The sequence below is a fragment of the Lipotes vexillifer genome, unplaced genomic scaffold (genome assembly GCF_000442215.2).
Source record: "Lipotes vexillifer unplaced genomic scaffold, Lipotes_vexillifer_v1.1 scaffold15, whole genome shotgun sequence".
Lineage (NCBI taxonomy): Eukaryota > Metazoa > Chordata > Mammalia > Artiodactyla > Lipotidae > Lipotes > Lipotes vexillifer.
The window spans coordinates 2,024,055-2,043,280 of NW_006784589.1; the positions used below are offsets into that span (position 1 = coordinate 2,024,055).

The 19,226-nt window shown below is 42.9% G+C and overlaps 1 protein-coding gene across 1 annotated transcript in view; it reads right to left on the reverse strand.

Annotated features, from left to right (window-relative positions):
- Window positions 1-19,226, reverse strand: part of MAOA (monoamine oxidase A) — a 71,896-nt gene continuing 52,670 nt past the window's right edge. Inside the window, exons 6-15 of the mRNA XM_007456970.1 lie at window positions 16,974-17,115; window positions 13,846-13,995; window positions 13,257-13,416; window positions 12,278-12,374; window positions 8,596-8,649; window positions 4,733-4,790; window positions 3,121-3,218; window positions 635-746; window positions 367-429; window positions 1-180 (exon numbers count right to left, since the gene is read on the reverse strand). Coding sequence (XP_007457032.1) covers window positions 34-180; window positions 367-429; window positions 635-746; window positions 3,121-3,218; window positions 4,733-4,790; window positions 8,596-8,649; window positions 12,278-12,374; window positions 13,257-13,416; window positions 13,846-13,995; window positions 16,974-17,115 — 1,081 coding nt within the window. The 3' untranslated portion in view covers window positions 1-33. The remainder of the gene's footprint in view (window positions 181-366; window positions 430-634; window positions 747-3,120; window positions 3,219-4,732; window positions 4,791-8,595; window positions 8,650-12,277; window positions 12,375-13,256; window positions 13,417-13,845; window positions 13,996-16,973; window positions 17,116-19,226) is intronic.

Here is a 19,226-nt window from a genome sequence, read left to right on the forward strand (position 1 = left end):
GAAAGAGTAAGCAGAAAGCATGAAGCTGAAACTTCAGCATCGGGTCAGCAGCCTGAATTTGCACACTGCAAACCACAGGGCAGTTATCGATGTGGAAAATCCAATGATCTTCAGCAGGCCTGTCACGGAAGGCAGGTTCCTCTCCCAGAAGGTGTGGGTGATTTCTACAGCTGGAACATCCTGGATGAATGAACACAGATCTTTAGCAGAGAACTCTTACACGGACAAGGAGGGGCAAAACATATCTGTAAAATCAGTGCGTGGATCTGCCCTGGAGAGTGGCATCTACAATGACATCAGAGGCTAGAAGATGAGAGATTTTTACGTGCAATTCCTGGTCTATGCAGACGGAGCTGCCAAACTTACCTCTGATTCAGGTTCTTGGACCCATATGTCTTTCTTTGCCACCTTCCCCAAAGCATTCAAGACCTGAAAGAAAGTGGCCATGGTATTATGAAATGAGGTTCTGTAGCTTCGACAGATTCAAGGCCCTGCTGGCCACAGATGAGCCTCATGCGTGGAGTGAGGGGCAGAGAAGTGGACATATAGACCATCAGTGGTAAGATCTGGAAAGACCAGATGCCAACTATGTTGCTGGACTCGGGAGGGAGGGTGACTAGGCTTCCTGTGTTACCTCTCTAGCTGCCCGTTCTCCGGCCTCTACTGCTCCTTCCATGTAACCGCTCCACTGTGTGGCCGTCTCCGTGCCAGCAAAGTAAATCCTGCCCGCGGGCTGGCGGATCACCCTTCAAGGGAACAGAGAGTTACCTGGGAAGGTGCTGAGGATCAATGAGCCAATCACTGCCCTCATCTACCCCGCAGAAGACAAGGAAACTCAGATTGTTTCCAAAACTCTCATGCAACTCAGCCAAAGGTAAAAGGTTCCTCCTTGTTTCCTGGGCCTGCACCGAAGGATCTGAACTTTCAAGCCAGAGAGAATCAGGCCGTCAGTTCATCAATCACTAAAGGTGACGATGACCTTTTTCTAGCCAGCCAGAATTAGAAATATAAGAATGTGCATTAAGATCACACTCAGATCTATGTGCTGCATGTTTCCTGTTTGCAGCCCATTCTGCTACCTACAGTAAGGGGTGAGTTCTTCATGAGATCACATCTGACTGCAGACCCCAGCCATGCAGATACTCCCAGGGTGCCGGGAGGAACCATGGTGGCAAGTGGGAAGACAGGGAGAGAAACTGATTTCTAGCAAAGGAGAGACCTGAAGGATCATATGTCTATCTCCTTAAAAAACAACCTCTGGTGGGCTTCCCTGGTGGCACAGTGGTTGAGAGTCCGCCTGCCGATGCAGGGGACGCGGGTTCGTGCCCCGGTCCGGGAAGATCCCACATGCCGCGGAGCGGCTGGGCCCGTGGGCCATGGCCGCTGAGCCTGCGCGTCCGGAGCCTGTGCTCCGCAACGGGAGAGGCCACAGCAGGGAGAGGCCCATGTACCCCAAAAAAAAAAAAAAAAAAAGAACAACCTCTGGGAGTTTGGGGTTAGTAGATGCAAACTATTACATATAGAATGGATGGACGACAAGGTCCTACTGTATAGCACAGGGAACAACAGTATATTCAATACTGTCCTGGGATAAACCATAATGGAAAAGAATATAAAAAAGAATGCGTATAAGTGCATAACTGAGTCACTGTGCCGTACAGCAGAAATTAACACAACACTGTAAATCAACTATACTTCAATTAAAAATAAACCTTCTGTACAGTTAGTTTCTATGGATTTATCTAGAGACTGCCTGAGGGTAGCAAGATGGGCCTTCTCTTATGAAGAGGTCCTAGTGAAGAGACCCACGGAAAGGTTGGGCTGAATGAGCAACTGTCACCTCCTACCTTGTCAGCTTTGACTCCTGCCAGTCTGCAGCCACTTTCATGAAATCTCCTAAACCGCTACCTCCGCCCCAAAGGCCTTCACCTCAACCCACTGTCACGCCTTTTTCCAACTCAGAAATCCTTAGCTTCATCTATTCATGATCCTAATCCCATCTTCTAGACTCCAGAGGCACTCCAGTTCATCAATACAGTTATCCCTAACAAAGGCTATTCATTCTCAGCTTGAGATTTGACACAAATAGCCAACACTAACTGCCCTTTGGAAAAGCAATTGTAAAAAGCACCCAAGACCTAAGTAGATTTTCCCATGAATCATTTAATCTTTCACCAGATATTGATGACTTTCACTGAAATACTGCACAAGTCTAAAACGATTGATGCTGGCATAGACCAAAGATTGAACTAAAATCATTGCTTATTTAATAATTCAATCAAGAAAAAACAAACAAAAAGCTCATGTAAGGTAAGGGTTAACAAACCCTTCTTCCTTCTCTGTGGACACACGTGACCTTGAGTTAACCTTCTAGTTCTGTTCCTCTAGAAACCTGATGAAGGTATAATGCCATATATGTTGCCAGGCAGCACTGCCTGTGGTACAAAGGGCTCTCTTGCATCCCCACATTGGTAAATTGTATCTGGGATGGGAAAACTGTCATGAATTGTAAATATCTGGGAAGAGTCTATAACTTTGGGCTTTCTTGAGTGTGGTACATCTTGTAACTGGGCATGGCCCTTGCGGGGACCCTGGACACTGCCTGTGAGGCTGTTATAAGAGACCATGGCTCCTGTGACGCATGGGGCTTCTAAGCCAAGGTGAACTCTCCCATCTTGCACGCATGTCAACTCCCTGTGAGTGAGGATGCTTCCCCGTGAAGAGGAATGTCTGATGCTGCTCTGCCGGCAAGACATGTTTAGCCCATGTCCTTCTATGTAGACTGCTGTCCAGGAGCCTAGAGTAGTTGTGCGAGACTAAATGTTTAGTTGAGCTCGAGAAGGCCCCTCGGAGGACACTGCAGCTTGCAGAATTCTCACACGTAGCGCCAACATCTGAAATCCTCACCAGTGTTCTACGATTATTTTATGTGCTGTCAGGTACTGTCCTATGTACAGACATACTTCTTTTCCTATGGACATCCAGAAATATACAAACTATCTGGGACGTTAGAAATAAGAATGCTGATTGCTATTTTTTTAAATTCCCATTGAGCTTTGCTTCTCTATTCCTAAGTTTGGCTCACGCCTTGTATCAACTGGTATAGCGCCTGGGTAGTACCTTCCGTACTGAGTCATGATACCCGGGGGGAAGTAAGCCGTGTAGCAGCCCCCGGAGTACTGCTCCTCACACCAGTTCTTCTCTTCATAGTGCACCGGCTGCAGTTAAATGGGGAGAAAATTTCAAAGGGAAGACAAAGCTGAAAGGCCACCAGTCAACAATAAAGGCTCTTATGTGCTTTGCTTTAACAGAAAGTTTACATGAAAAAAAAAGCAGCACTGCTCCTGGGCTCTGCGACCACGTGTGCTAGAATATTTAGTCGCCTTCTCACGGCCACCTCTTCCTGTGTCTCATTTACAGATTCAAGGCATGTGTATGTCTCCTTGTTAGAATCTGCACTGCTTAGGAATCTTGAGAGATGAATCTTCTCTACCTCCAGAAAGAGGGACTTTAAATGTGGGAAGTTAATAAAATATAAGGAAAGTATTCAAAGACGTTGGATAGCTACAGATGATTAAAATCCATGAGGATGAAGATTTTAAGTGTTCTGTGAGAAATAAAATTATAGTCTGTACCAAAAAAAAAAAAAAAAAAAAAAGCAGCGCTGTTTTTCTAACTTAAGGGGAAACACGACAGTACCAAGTAATGGCCTTTTGTGAGGTACCAACTGACAAAACGTGTATACTTTGACTTTCTCAACCTCTTGCCCAGGAGAGACATGAAGTATTCCAACATCTGGAAGACAGGGCATCTCCATGCAGATTCTGAAGTCTTTAGGACCCCATCAACAATCAGGTTCTGGAAAGGTCTGCTCCAATCTCCGCATTCTCTAAATAACAGACTTTACTTCCCCATCTACCAAGGCATTACTGCCGGAAAAAAAAGGGTGGGAGGGATAAGGTAGAAGAAAAGCACAGTGTCTAAGAAAAAGGCTTTTTTCAGAACCCCTTCTCTCAGCTGGAAACGTGAATGATGGGAATCCTGCTAAAAAGGGAACAATTAAAGATGAAAAATGTTTCCCAAGGGACACGAGAGAACCTTCTCTGATTTCCCTAACACTTTCTGCAAGTTTATTCTTTGAACAGTTCAGAGATAATCCCCTGAAAGAGCCCCCAGCTATCTGGTAGGGCCTTTAAAAAGAATTTCATTCTCATAATTGCTTTCAATGGTGGATTGAAAGCACTGAAATTTCTAAATGAAGTGTGAATTGAGTCTGCGGATAGAAAAACAAATTAGTATGACTTTGACCTGGGCAGAGAGTCCAGATTCAGTCTATCTTATCAAGTATATACTACTGTGTCTTCACCAACAAATGACGATACAGCTGGGATTTTATTTTGCAGCAGTCATTTGACATTGACAAGAGGGCAGGGCCTCTGTTCTGGGAACTGATCTCAATCACCCTGGAGATAATACCTGTAGCTCCTGCCTCTCATTACAACTGGCTGCCAGTTATCCAGTGAACATTTAAACAGCCCAGGAAACTGCTGCATCAGAAATTGCATGCACTGACAGCAGCTTTTAATGGTGTTCTGTGATTGCTGAAGTTAAACCTCCAGTAAGCATATTCCTTCTCTTCATAACACTGTCAGGAAACCAGAATCTGCTTTGCTTTACCACTTAGAGCAAACAGAGCAGAACCTGCTAGGGATTAAAGCTGGGGATTTCTTACTTGTAAAGCTTCTTGGGATCCTAGCACTTTGGCGTACAGCTCACAGATTTTCCTCTTCCTATAAAAAAGAACCAAAAAATGTTAAGGAAGTAATGACTGATGAGTACAGAATAAACACAATGAGTTCCAGGGCTCTTGCCAATGAACTAGATTTATTAAGGGAAAAATGAAAATCAGTGGCCTCCTGTATGAACAGTTCCATGAATCTCTGAACTCAGATTAACTCTCTTCCTGAATACAGTCATGTGCTTTGAAGATGCAACAGAATTTTTCTTCTCTTTTACATTTTTGCCTCTTTCACTACCTAATACCATATCTATTCAGTTAAAATGGGGAAAATGAGATTAAATTCAGTTTTAGGAATTGATTTGAAGTCACTTTTCTGGAATATGTAAAATTCTAAAATAATCTCTTTTACAAGTCTATAGTAAGTATGATGGTGTCTTTTAACTATCCTATATTTATGTTTTAAAGATCTATAAACATATAAAGCTCATTTAATCTTTTTTTTTTTTTTCGGCACCACATGGCACGTGGGATCTTAGTTCCCCAACCAGGGATCGAACCGTACCCCCTGCAGTGGAAGTGCAGAGTCTTAACCACTGGACTGCCAGGGAAGTCCCCATTTAATCTTCTTTTTTTTTTTTTTTTTTTTTAAGTACGTGGGCCTCTCACTGTTGTGGCCTCTCCCGTTGCGGAGCACAGGCTCTGGACGCGCAGGCCCAGTGGCCATGGCTCACGGGCCCAGCCGCTCCGCGGCATGTGGGATCTTCCCGGACCGGGGCACGAACCCGTGTCCCCTGCATCGGCAGGCGGACTCTCAACCACTGCGCCACCAGGGAAGCCCCCAATAAAACTTTTTAAAAAAGTGCTCCAAAATATTTTTTACAGGCTAATAAGCAACTGTAAAAAAATATGGCAAAGGGTTTAATTCAAATCTGTAAGACAAGAATTAGAAGCTAAAGAGACAAAAGGCAAAACAATGTTGAGCCGGGAAGAAAGGGGGGAAGGGAAGGTTATAGTTATTAGTAATAAACAGATTTTAAAAGACGCCAATTTTGGAATTCCCTGGAGGTCCAGTGGTTAGGACTCTGCACTTTCACTGCAGGGGGCCTGGGTTTGATCCCTGGTCGGGGAACTAAGATCCCACAAGCCGTGCAGCACAGCCAAAAAAAAAAAAAAAGACGCCAATTTAATGTTGCCAAGTTATATCAGAAAATATTTTTTAAATGTGTCCCCAATCTCTCTGAATAATGTGGGACAAAATGTAACTTTATAAATTTATCCAAATGCTCACACTTACACCATTTATACAGCTCCTTCAAGGAGCTGTTCATACTACAGATCAATAATGATAAAGGAAAGGCAGGACTGGAAGAAGTCTCAAGACTACTGTCCACCTGACTGTCTCTCTCTGTCTAATCCAAGCCCCTCATTTCAGACATGAGGAGGCTGAGGCTCAGTGCATGGAAGAGACTGGCTCAACATCACTCAGCTAATTAATGGCAGGTCAAGGGTCTACTCTCCTGAGCATCCCTCCTATAGTAAGTGCTCAATAAAAATGTACTGAATCAAAATCCATCCTCAGCCAAGTATGGTAACCATCTTTCCTATGCTATGCTAAGATAGGTGACTGATTCTTACCTACTTCACATGAGTGTTACAAGAAATAATTCTGACATTTTGAGTCAATTAGAAAACAAAAGTATTGACAATCATTATTCTGAAAAACGTAATAATGCTTCACTTATTTTCAGTATATAAAAAATAATAAAATCTTTGTTAAAACAGAGTGAACCTTAAAATCTAATCAACCTACTTCGTAGGCAGTTTTTCATTCATGAACAATAAACTATTAATAATAGAAATATAAGTCATTATTTACTATACTTCACATTATTAAATGAGTCAAGGATTAGTTCATACAAACACATCAGGAAATTATCTTCTCCATCCCTTCCTCCCATTAATATAAAATTTTTTTAGAAAAGTTATATAAGATAAGGATGTTGGAGCAATGCACTGATTGATTAGCTAGACTCTAAAAGTAACACAACATACTTTACTATTTTTTTAAATTAATTAATTAATTAATTTTTGGCTGTGTTGGGTCTTTGTTGCTGCGCGAGGGCTTTCTCTAGTTGCAGCGAGCGGGGGCTACTCTTCGTTGCAGTGCACGGGCTTCTCATTGCGGTGGCTTCTCTTGTTGCAGAGCACAGGCTCCAGGCGCATGGGCTTCAGTAGTTGCAGCACGCGGGCTCAGTAGCTGTGACTTGTGGGCTCTAGAGCGCAGGCTCAATAGTTGTGGCGCACAGGCTTAGTTGCTCCGCGGCGTGTGGGATCTTCCCAGACCAGGGCTTGAACCCCGTGTCCCTTGCATTGGCAGGCAGATTCTTAACCGCTGCGCCACCAGGGAAGTCCCAACAGAACATACTTTAAATGATGGCCAAAAGAGGTCATTGTACAAGTTGAATTGACCCACTGGTTTCTAAATCTGGCTGCTCATCATAATCACTCAAAAAGCTTGTTAAAAAAATACAAGTACTCGGGCCCCACCCCTAATCTACCAAATGATAATCTACCAGCCTCAGAAAAATTTTCCAAACATTCTTTGGGAAATGTTGATGCAGTTGGTCCTGAGAACCATTACTTTAGTCAATGACATTCGGAGTTCTAAGGGTTTTTGCCTTATAAAAATTTTGAGAAGTTTAGCCACTGTGTGGAATCATAACCAAATGTCTACATCCAGGCTGGTATTTATTTTACTATTAATAAGGAGGGAAAGCAGGAAATCCAAAAGAAAATGTCAAGCTTAGTGTGACGTAATGAAAAAAAGCACACATTAGATGCTATTTCTGACTTTGCCAGAAGCTAGCGGTGGGGCCTTGAACAAATCATTCCCCACCACTGGACCCCCAAATTCTTCCTCTATTGAGTGAGTAGGCGAACAACAAAAGGGTTCCCCCTTCCTGACATCAAATCTCACGGCTGCTCAAATAAACAAATCCGTGTGCAAACGTGGGAACTTCTGCGGCCTTTCTCTGACTTGCAAAGTCATCAAAGTAACTCTCAAAGCAAGGGCTGCTAGTGGATTTGCTGCTTAATTTTTAAATCAAATGCAGAGAGAAGTATACATTTGCCTGCGTATTGGCCCTCTTCAAAAGCTAACAAAGGATTTAGGGTTACCCTAAAGAAGGGAAGCCCAGAAATGTCCAGAGGCAGCCCCCCAACAGCCTAATGAGTGTTTCCAGGTAAGAGTTCCAGGTAAGATTTTACTTGAACAAAGGATTCCAGTGCAAAACAAAGCAAAACAAATACAACAAAACAGAAAGAGAGAACGGGAGAAAAAAAGAAAAAAGCCATTGTCCTAAAATAATTGTTTTCTACCAGGAAGCTCTTGGGAGAAGGGAACATCAGAGCTGTATCCCAGATAATCAAAGGAGCATACTTTTATGTATACAAGTTGGAATAGGTTGGAAGACCTATGTATAGATTTGCTTTTCAGAAAAAGTACATGTCAGAGAACCTTGGAGAAGGATTGATGGTCTGGCAAGGTGATTGGGACTTGTCCTCTTAAGCTTTATTCACAGCTAACTTTTTTTAATGATTTTTCTCCATCCATTTACTGGGAAAGCCTACCTCTCAACCACTGTAAAATGAACACAAAGATGTGACACTAAATTGATATACACATGTGGGCAAGGACTGAGTCAAGGGGGCGTAGTGAAATACAAAAAGGTTGATTTGTTGGGATTTTGAGATTAATTAATTATTGCGTTTTTCGTAAGGCTGTTATCCTGTTGTTAGTGCAACAAGCACAACATAAAGCTAACCTTTTATACGTTTCAGGTGTAAATACTTACCTTAGCTCTTTATGGACTTTAGCAAGGCGGTCAGCTTTTCGAGCAAGGATGAAGCTGGAGAGAGAGGTTACATTTGAATGATTAGGCGACAGTGGTTTATCTTAAGAGTTGTCTCTTTAAAGTGTTCTTGCCTCCACCTACTCAGCATTAATAAACTCTCCCACACCCTCCCATTATTTCCCTCTACTAGAGCAAATGCCAGACTGTCTTCATCTGCCTCTCTGTCCTCCCTGCTAGGCTGTGGGATCCTAAACGACAGGTCACCTCCTACTCAATATTTTACCCCCAAAGTTTAGCACAGTCCTTGGCATACAGTAGGAAATGAACTGTCAGATGAATTAATGTTGCTTTAAATGATTATCCTGGTAATGACTGTTGCTGTCTGCCAAGTACTTGATAAAAGCTGGAAAAACAAATATCAATAAGTGCTTGTTGGGAATTCCCTGGCGGTCCAGTGGTTAAGACTCTGTGCCTCCACTGCAGGGGGCATGGGTTCGATCCTTGGTAGGGGAGCAATGAGATCCCCTTTGCCACGAGGCGTGGCCAAAAAAAAAAGTGCCTGTAGTGGCTGCCATGGTGGGCCACCCAGATCCCTCTTCAGGACCAAATGCTCATTACCCTCAGCTCACAACCAAACCCCTCGCTAGCAATTGCACTCTGTAGCAGAGAACTGCCTGGCGCAAGGTCCCATCCCTTCCCAGAATGACTGGCTCCGCAGTGTGGTGGGTACCAAAGCCCAGCCCCTCGTCTCAGTGCAGACAGCTCTGAAGGGCCATCCCCGCTCCAGAGCTTCCCAAGGGATGGCTTTGGCCTCTGTTGGGGCAACACCGGAGCCCAGCCTCTCCCTCTGTGCAATCCTGATTCCTTCCCTTCCCCCCAGGTAGCGGTCCCCATAGCAGTTCCTGAAGAACCTCCTGCACCCAAATCTCCATCTCCGAGTTGGCTTCCTGGAAAACTGGCCTAGCACAGTCCTCAAATTCAGTGACTCAGTAAAACTCAGTTATAATCTCTCTGCTTCCCTTTAATTAAATAGATTCTATTTATTATACAGATATTACTAATTGCATGTATATTTTAAAGAACTGAATTGTGATAAGAAATCCTTAGTTATGCTATTATTAGAAAGCTTTCAAAAAATCCAAATGAGCTAAAGGACAATGAAATTATTTCTCCATTTAAAAAAGTTTTGAAATTGTATTTTTTTGTTCTAGACCGAAAAGACAAGTAGATCAAGACTGAAAATGCGAGGGCTGAAAACAGGTATTTCATTCTCTCCCTCAAGTCCCCCTCCCAATTAAACTGCTCCTCAATTTGATTGGCAACTCCTTTAGAGTTGTTATTTGAGATCATTCTGGGAAGCAAAGATACAAAGCTGTGGACTGTTTAAGAAATTTGAACCATTGAACTTCTGGGGACATAGCCATGATTTTGGTTGATTTAACTAACACTTTATGTTGTGGCTTGCTGGTAACGATTTTAGTTAAATTTTGGGTTTCTGCAAGAATCAATCATTTTAGACTTATGCAGTATTTCAATGAAAATCACCAACATCTGATAAAAGATTAAATGATCTATCCGAAAACGCTTTTAGATCTTGGGTGCTTTTTACAATTCCCTTTTCTAGTGGGAAGCAGCCCGCATAGCACAGGGAGATCAGCTCGGTGCTTTGTGACCGCCCGGAGGGGTGGGATAGGGAGGGTGGGAGGGAGGGAGACACAAGAGGGAAGAGATATGGGAACATATGTATAACTGATTCACTTTGTTATAAAGCAGAAACTAACACACCATTGTAAAGCAATTATACCCCAATAAAGATGTTAAAAAAATAATAAAGGGCAGTTAGGGTTGGCCATATCTGTCAAATCTCAAGTCATGAATGAAATAACCTCTTTGATCTAATTGTAACAATGGACAACTATCATTGAACTTTCTTTGGTGTTTTATTGGAGAAATTAAACATCCTGGCTTTGGGTTGGGAACATTTCACAGCTCTAAAGTACAAGGTCCTTTCTAGTTTCCAAAAGGCACTAGTTATCACAAACAGTGCTGGGCAATTATACCACCCCTGTCTTCAAGGCTTTCATTGCCTAGAGCAAAGGGCAGGGTAGAGGCAATATAGCTTCAAGGCAAGAACAGGGTGGAAGCGATTGTCCAGATAAAACAGATCAGAGTATCACTTTCTAGGAGCTGCCTAAATAAGCCCATTACCATCTAGAAGGCTTCTGCAATACACGTCCTTGTTAAAAAACGTAAAGAAACGCCAGAAGAGCAGATGCCGCAATATTTAATACCCAGGGCAAGAAGAACATCAATATTCTTTCATCTACAGTTGGACTGATCTTGACCGACAAGTCTCCTGAAACCTCTACCTCAACCTCCTGCATTTCTTTGGCACATAGAAGGCGATGGCAAACTGCCCAAACAATCTATGTATTTTCTTGCCCGGGGGGTCAGAGATGAACAGGGTGCAATGTTCCTACAGTCTTTACATTGTGAGCACCTGCCCTTACCAGGGAGGCTGGTGCTATTTCTTATATTTTACAGCCAGAGAAGTGGTTATAAAATGTCTTGTTGGCAGTCCAGTAGCATAGCCTTTTTCTAAGTCCCTAGGGTCATGGGTCTGCTCCTTTTGATTTTGTAATTTCCCTTCAGTCATGCAATGCACATGAGCTCAACTCTCCTCGGGGTGAAGGGGAAAACCACTGGTTTCTAAAGTCACTGACTGCTATAGAAGCTGTGCTCTTTTATTGCAATGTGGTAGAATAAATAGCCCTTTTGTTTGTATTGCTTTGAGGAGGACTAAAAGACATGGCAACTGGGAGGCTACGGCACTCCTTAGAAATCTCTTTGTGGGAGCTCCGATTCCCTCTCTGGACCCCTAGTCTCCAGAGGGCAGAGCAGCTGTGTGAGGGGATGGTAGGAGAGAAAAAGAGCTCTCCTCTTCCAGACACAGAACCTTGCCCTGGACCATCCCTGGTAAAGTAGCCATAGAGTGACCTGGAAAAAGTGCCCTACACTCAAGGCCTGGTTCTCCTTTGAACTGCACTTCCTCATTAGTCATCTATCTCATCTCCCAGGGTAATAATTAACATATTTTTCTTCACTTTCTTTTTTTTTTTTCTTTTTTTTTTGGCTGTGCCACACAGCTTGTGGGATCTTAGTTCCTCGACCAGGGATCGAATCCGGGCCCTCGGCGGCAAAAGCGCGGAGTCCTAACCACTGGACCACCAGGAAATTCCAACAATTAACATATTGACATTTGCTAGGTAGTGATGTCTAGAATGGAGAAAGGAATAAAGCCCAGAAAACATAACTTTGGAAGGTTTTACAGGATAAAACAGTTCTCATTCCAGAATGGTTGTCAACATTCTGTGGGCAAGGTGGTCTACCATCCCGCCTGTCTAGCTGCGTTTTTCACTCTGCCCTCCACGTGTAAGTTTATGGGGGAAAGAAACATATGGGCACAAGTTCAAAGTGGTGTGAATTTTAGTAAAGTTTCTCAGTGTTCTTGTGCCACATACTCTATTACTCTAATATTCTCATACATGGAAACATGACATAAATTGTCTGTAGGGTTATTTAGCATTGCTTGAGCTCTAGCCCAAAACAACATGTTCTGCCAGCACACACACCAACACACCAACAGAGTATGAAAAATGCAGAACACCCAGCTCTAACTTACCCCATGATGGCGGGCAGCGATCCATCTGGCTTAGTGTCATCCAGGGTTATTGAAATCGGAGCTTCCTCATCTTCGATGATCATACAGCCACAGTAATCTTAACCAGAAGAAAATCAATAGGAGATTGAGTAACCTCACCAGAGATTTAAGAGGGATATATATATATATATATATATATATGTATATAAAACTCTTTTGCTAAGAGGAAGGCAAATCTTAAACTACTGGTCTTTGCCCCAACTCTAGAAGTTATTTCCTATTAAATACGCACAATGACTATACAAGGATGTTTGGTCGGTCACCCAGACACATTAGAAAATGACCCATCTCGGTGACCTTTACATAAAGGTCAGGTATGATCAGTGCACGAGTAAAATGAAGATGGCCCTGGAGTCCTGGAATACATGGGAAAGAGGGGCGTGTGTTAGAGGGAATCACCCCTGTGAAACCATGGAAGAAGTGGCAGGAAGGAATCCTTTGAGTATGAGCTGAAGGCTTAGCAACAACAGACACCATATCTGCCCAGACTCTGCCTCATTTTATCCTCACAACACCCCAACAGCAGGTCTCATTGTTACCATTTTACACAGAGGCTGAGGCTGAGAGAGGTGAAGTGTCATTTGAGGCCGCACAGCTAGTAAGCAAGTGGAGCCCAGGGATGTGTAACTTCAAAGGAGTGCTCTTTCCATGGTGCTCCTTTGTCTCTGCTCATGAAGAGTTCAGTGGTGAGACATATGCCAGGGGTCTGGGCAATGTGGTCCCACAACCAGAGGGACCTCTTCCTTCCCCCTCACTGCCAGCAAGCGCTCTTGGGGTCATTTTGTGTTGCCCGGGGCTATGAGGAGTGGACAGACTGAGATTTCTGATCCTTTCTCTACCAGCTGGAAACACTTATCTTTTCTTCTGTTCAGTGTGTAGCATAAAATGTTCCTAAAACAGCATGCTTAATACAATTTAAACATGAATAAGTGCAACCTACCCTTTTTCTTCCAAAAGGCCTCCTTGTAATACATCATGCACTTAATGATAGCCCCCATTGGAAGACGCTGAATTAACTGGTTTCTCTCTGAAGGAAGCTCTGGTCTGAAGTGCATCTTGGCAGTCAAAGTTGGAGGGACGGCACTAATTACGTATCGGCACTAAAACACACAGACACAAGATACCATCTCAAACGTGAGTTGCAATCTTTGCAGGGAGCATGAAACATCACATTTACCATTTCGAATGACAGTAAGCGGTAACGATGTACAGTATGAGGCCACTGTGAGGCAACAAAACAGAATAAGGCAGTCGACCAAGGCTGGTAATTTGGAAGACCGAGTCAGAAATACGCCAGCATTAATTACGCCACTGCTTGGATTATATTTGGTTAGAAGCTGCAGAAGACAGGAGACCTATTTAATATAAGCTTCTCTTTTTTTTTCGGCCTTGATGTGCAGCATGCAGGATCTTAGTTCCCCCACCAGGCATCGAACCTGTGCCCCCTGCTGTGCAAGCGGGGAGTCCTAACCAATGGACCACCAGGGAAGTCCCATAATATACGCTATTTTTTGACGAAACTGAATTACCTCATAAAGTTGATGATTCAATGTCTCTATCATGATGTTGTCACCTGACTGGTCAACATAGGTGACAGGACACCTCAGCTTCACTCTGTCCCCGAGGAGGTGCATTATCCGCTCGCTTACTTGACCAGATCCACCTACAAACTTCCGTTCCTACAGGAGAAGGCAGGCAGGAAAGGAAATGTTATAAAAGCCCAAGGAAGGAAGATCATATTTACCGCTGATCAGAAACCTCCAGAAAGTCACAGGCCATACCTCCACCCTCTGCACCCTTAACTATTGGAAGAACTCATTAGGACAGAGGCAGTCTACCAAGATACCTCAATCATCATGCTCTACACAGCGTCTGGTGACGAAAAGCTGTTACCAGTTTATAAAAGCACAGAATGGCAGGGGAGGGATAAATTGGGAGATTGGGATTGACACATACACACTACTATATATAAAATAGATAACTGATAAGGACCTACTGTATAGCACAGGGAACTCTACTCAATACTCTGTAATGGCCTATGTGGGAAAAGAACCTAAAAAAGAGTGGACATATGCATATGTATAACTGATTCACTTTGCTGTACACCTGAAACTAACACAACATTGCAAGTCAACTATACCCCAATAAAAATTTAAAATAAAATCACAGAATCAGAAGGAAGGTTCCCCTATACCACTGGCACCTTGACCGAATGCAAATAACAGCAAGTGCGTGGGCTTCAAGTGCCCAAGAGTGCAGTGCGTGGAGGGAACCCTGGGACAGGGAGGATGCTGCACTTCTCCCAGGGGATGCGGTTTCTTTCTTTTTTTTGTGTGTGATATTTTTAATAATTTAATAGTGAAAAAGCAAAATATATAAACCACTTATGTGGTACAATCTTAATGAGGAAATACATTAAAATTTTAACAGTAGACAGGGTGAGATTATGTGTGAAGCTTTTGTCTTTATCCTTTATGTTCCAAGTATAAACACAAACTATAATGACCTTCTCTTTGCTGAAAGCTGTTCAACTCAAGACAACAACCCTTGATTAATCTCCTTCAATGGGCAAGGCCCTGGCATTAGGCTCATTAGAAGACACAAACAATATAGCAGACATGAAGTTGCATGATTTTTGGAACCAAAAAGGTCCACGTGACCCAGCAGCCGATGGGTAGGGGGGCCTTGGCTTCATAGTCTGTATGGGAATCTAAACTTTCAGAAGATTTCTTTTTTTTTTTTTAATTAATTATTTTTTTCTAGTTTCACTGAGATGGGGATGCAGTTTCTAACTCCCCTCGGTTTCTTAAAGTCCCAGCCCAGGGTTGTCTAGGCAGAACAGGCTCATGGTGCTCTCAAGGATCACCTGGTCATCACCAAATGATGTTCTAAGAATCCAAACCTCAGCTCTTGAGAAATTTTTGCCAAAATGCCTGGAAGTTTCACTGCGGGGGCCGAAGGGTGAAGACTAAGCATCTGCCTATTCCTCCAGACATTGTGAAATAGTTCCCCTGAGCAGCTCTGTAAGACCACAAGTGCTCTGCCCTACTGCCATCTGCTACACTCACCATGGTCATGCTTCCAGCTTAATCTAAGGTCAGTCCTTAATACAGTGCATTTTGTAAGAACCAGGGGGAATGTTTTTAGCCTGCTGTAGAAGATTCTTTGAATGGTTACAAATACATGTAGGTAGACTGAAGAACAGCCCAACATTTGACAATCACCTTCTTCCAGAAAGCCTGTGTCAGCAGCCACAGAATGATACTTACACTTGAATAACTGGCTATTGTTCTAATGACACAACCACAGTTCTTTCCAAAAATATTCCCAAAGCAGTTTAGCCCTAAATTCATGATCCATCCTTCCTCACAAAACTGGGACCATTTAACTTATAATGTGACTTCTGTTTTCCAAGAGTTACTTTGAATGTTAGTATAGTGGAAAGACCATGAACTATTTCCATTTGTGTTCACTATCCACTCCTTCACGTCTAGTATTTCTGGAACTAAACTATTAAAGGATAAGTCTAAGTTCTTTGTAAAGACACTGTGATAATGGTCTGAGATTCATAATGTGAACTGTGCCCTCCAAAAGGTCATGTGGAGTTTGCCTAGAAGTATCTTGGCTCCCCTGAATGAGGGATGTAAATATAAAATACGAGTCACGATATCTCAGAAAGTAAAATATAGACTAAAAAGAGTAATGTGGGATTTCTAAGTGTAAAGACACTTAAAAAATGCAACTGCCTTAAGTTTGCTAAAGCTAAGGGTCAAATGGGCAATAACTCTTGGGACCACAAGAACAACTTGGGGACTTCTGGAGATCTCCCAAGGAGAGGCACATTTCACTCAGTTGACAAGGACTCTACACCTCACACTATGAAACAGAACATAAGTTGTTAGAAGTAAACTGATCCTAATTAAACCTTAGCCCATCGAGGCATAACATTCCTAGAAAAGAAATATCCATTTTCTTCCGATAAAGGATAGCCTTGAAACAAAGAATCTCAGAATCTGGAAAATCAGGGAATTAAGATTCTGGTTTCACCACTGGTTTGCTGTGTGTTCAGCCAGTGAGTCAAATGAGTTCATTCATCAGTAATGGAAGTAGTATGGAAGCTGGGCAAATGCTGGTGGGCAGCAAAAATTTAGAAGCCAAAATGTAGAATTTACTATTGAAAGAGTAACCAATAAATCACTTGAATTAGAAGAAAGAATAGTCACTTCCATTCTATAACAGTTAACATAAAATAGTAACTCCGAGACACAGAATGGGACAAAAAAGCCTCATGTCTGGAACAGAGATGACTTTAAGTACAATTTTACAAGTACTAGAAAGTTTTGGAAATAAGTTGATTTTAGTAATTTAGCTCCTCCTACATAAATAGTCTAATTTTACCTACTTCCAAAAGGAAGGAACTGAATTCCTCAAACCTAATTAATTCAAAGTGAAACATTCTTTAGTTGTGAACTTATTTTCAGGAACAAGAAAAGGAAATGAGAAATTTTGTTTTCAGAAAAGTTTTTTGGAGATCGTTGCAAAAATCCATGTTTCAAATTCACTCATGTTTCAAAATATAGAAGCAAGTATTAAGGTACTGCACTCGATGAGGGCAAAATCACAAATGAAGTTTAGTGTGAGAATGGACACTCCATACCTGGCCCCCATTGGTAATGGAGAATATCCGAGTGGTGCCTCCACACTGCTTCACATACCACAAGAACCATAGGGCAGACACCTCGTGGGGTTCAGAGGTCACATTGATATTCACAAAGAGAGATGCAAACTGCCTAGCAGTCCTGGTCACAGAACAAGAGCGGAAGTCAGGAGTAAATACGTACATGCTTCACAGGACATAACCTTTTTAAAACACAATTTAGCATGGCTGGAAAACAGTTCTATTGCTTTTGAAAAAAAACAACTCATGGACTCAATTTCTGAAGGAATGCAGATTTCAACTCTTGGGGAAAATAAACTTTTCCCTTACTTTTAGGAAATTATGGGTTAGTCCAAACATGCTAATCCCAATGCAATCTAAAGGGTTAATATGCTTGTCAGAGTTCATTAAGGATATTGTCTGCATTTATTTGAACAAACTCTCTCTCCTTAACACCCCCCCTGCTCCCACCCTGGTCCAGGCTACCACTGTCCCTCACCTGGCTTAAAACAATGGTGGCTGCTCCTGGGCCCTCATGATCCTTCTCTACATTACAGCCAATTAAGTCTTTTAACAGTCCAAAACTTAAGAAAACAAACAAACAAATAAAACCCCACTCTGCTTAAAATCCTTCAGTGACATTCACAGCAAAAGGCAAAAGTCTTGAATATGGCCAATATATCTTGCACCATCAGCTTGTCAACAAGTTCTCCAAATTCTCATTCCATCACTTCCTCATGGCATCTTTATGGTCCAGGTATACTATCCACTCATTGCTAAAACATGTCAATCTCCCCATCTCAGGGCCTTCAGAAGGTGTTCCCTCTTCCCTATACTGGGGGTGGGGAGCATTTCCCACACTAACCAACCTTCACATTTCCCGCCATTATCTGTGGCTAATAACTGGAAAATACCGTGCCTCAACCATTTATCCTTCCATCCATCCCATCATTCAGAATTCATTCCTGAGAGAAACCATCCCTCCCCTTCATTATTTTTCCCCATCTACTAAGGCTCGCTACTGGAACATCATCCCCCTCACTAACCATATCTCCTGTCTCCTCCATCCACTATGGCTTATTCCTGAAAGATACCATTCACTACATCATCCATCTTTCCTGTCTTCCCCCGTCACTGTGGCTCACCCCTGTGAGATACCAACACCCCACACCATCTATTGGTCCTGTTTTATCCAATTCATTATGACTCATTTCTGGAACATATATCCTCCCCATACCCACATGTCCGATCTCCACTCATCCACTGTGCTCATTTGTGGAAGATATATCATCCCCCAACACCATCCTTCAGTCCTGTATCCCCCATCAATTGGCTCATTCCTTTAAGATACCATTCACTCTTCTTGTCTCTCTCAATAACTGATATATCATTGGAGGAAAGCATCCCCCTCACCATCTATCCTTCCTGACAGTCCCCCACCATTAATTGCAGCTCATTCCTGGAAGATACCATCCTCCTACATCATCCATCTTTCCTGTATCCCCCATACACTGTGATTCATTCCTGGAAGATACCATTCTTCACACCCAGCCTGCACCAACCTGTCCCCCACCCCCATCCACAGTGGCTCATTCCTGAAAGATACCATCCCCCACATCACTCATCTATCATGTGTACAGCTCATCCAGTATGGCTCATCCCTTCCTGATACCTTGCACCCAGAACATTCACCTTACCTGTCTCCCCTCACAATCACTGTGGTTCATGCCTCATGATAACACCCTTTCACACCATCCACTCTTCCTGTAGCATTCCCCCACCAAGTGCTGTGGTTCCTTCCTGGGAGATGCCATCACTCCAATGGCTTCCTGTCTCCTCCTAACCACTGTATCTCATCTTGGAAGATACCAGTTCCCTCACTATATTACTCCTGCTATATCCCCCATCATTGTGGCTCATTCCTGGAAGATACCATCTCCTCACACAACCATACCATCTAATCTTCCTGTAGACAACCCCCCACACACATAACTGGTGCCTTCCTGGAAGACGCCACCCTTCCCCCCCAAACACACACCACTCATCATTCCTGTCTCCCCTCATGCACTGTGGTTAATTCCTGGGAGATACCATATCCTCACTCCATCCACTATTCCTGTCTCTCCCATCAACTAGCTCATTCTTGAAAGATATCATCTCAACATATAATCAACCCTTCTGTTTCCCCCCATTTTACTATGGTTCATTCCTGGACCACACCATCTCCTCACACCATCATTCTTCCAGTCTTCC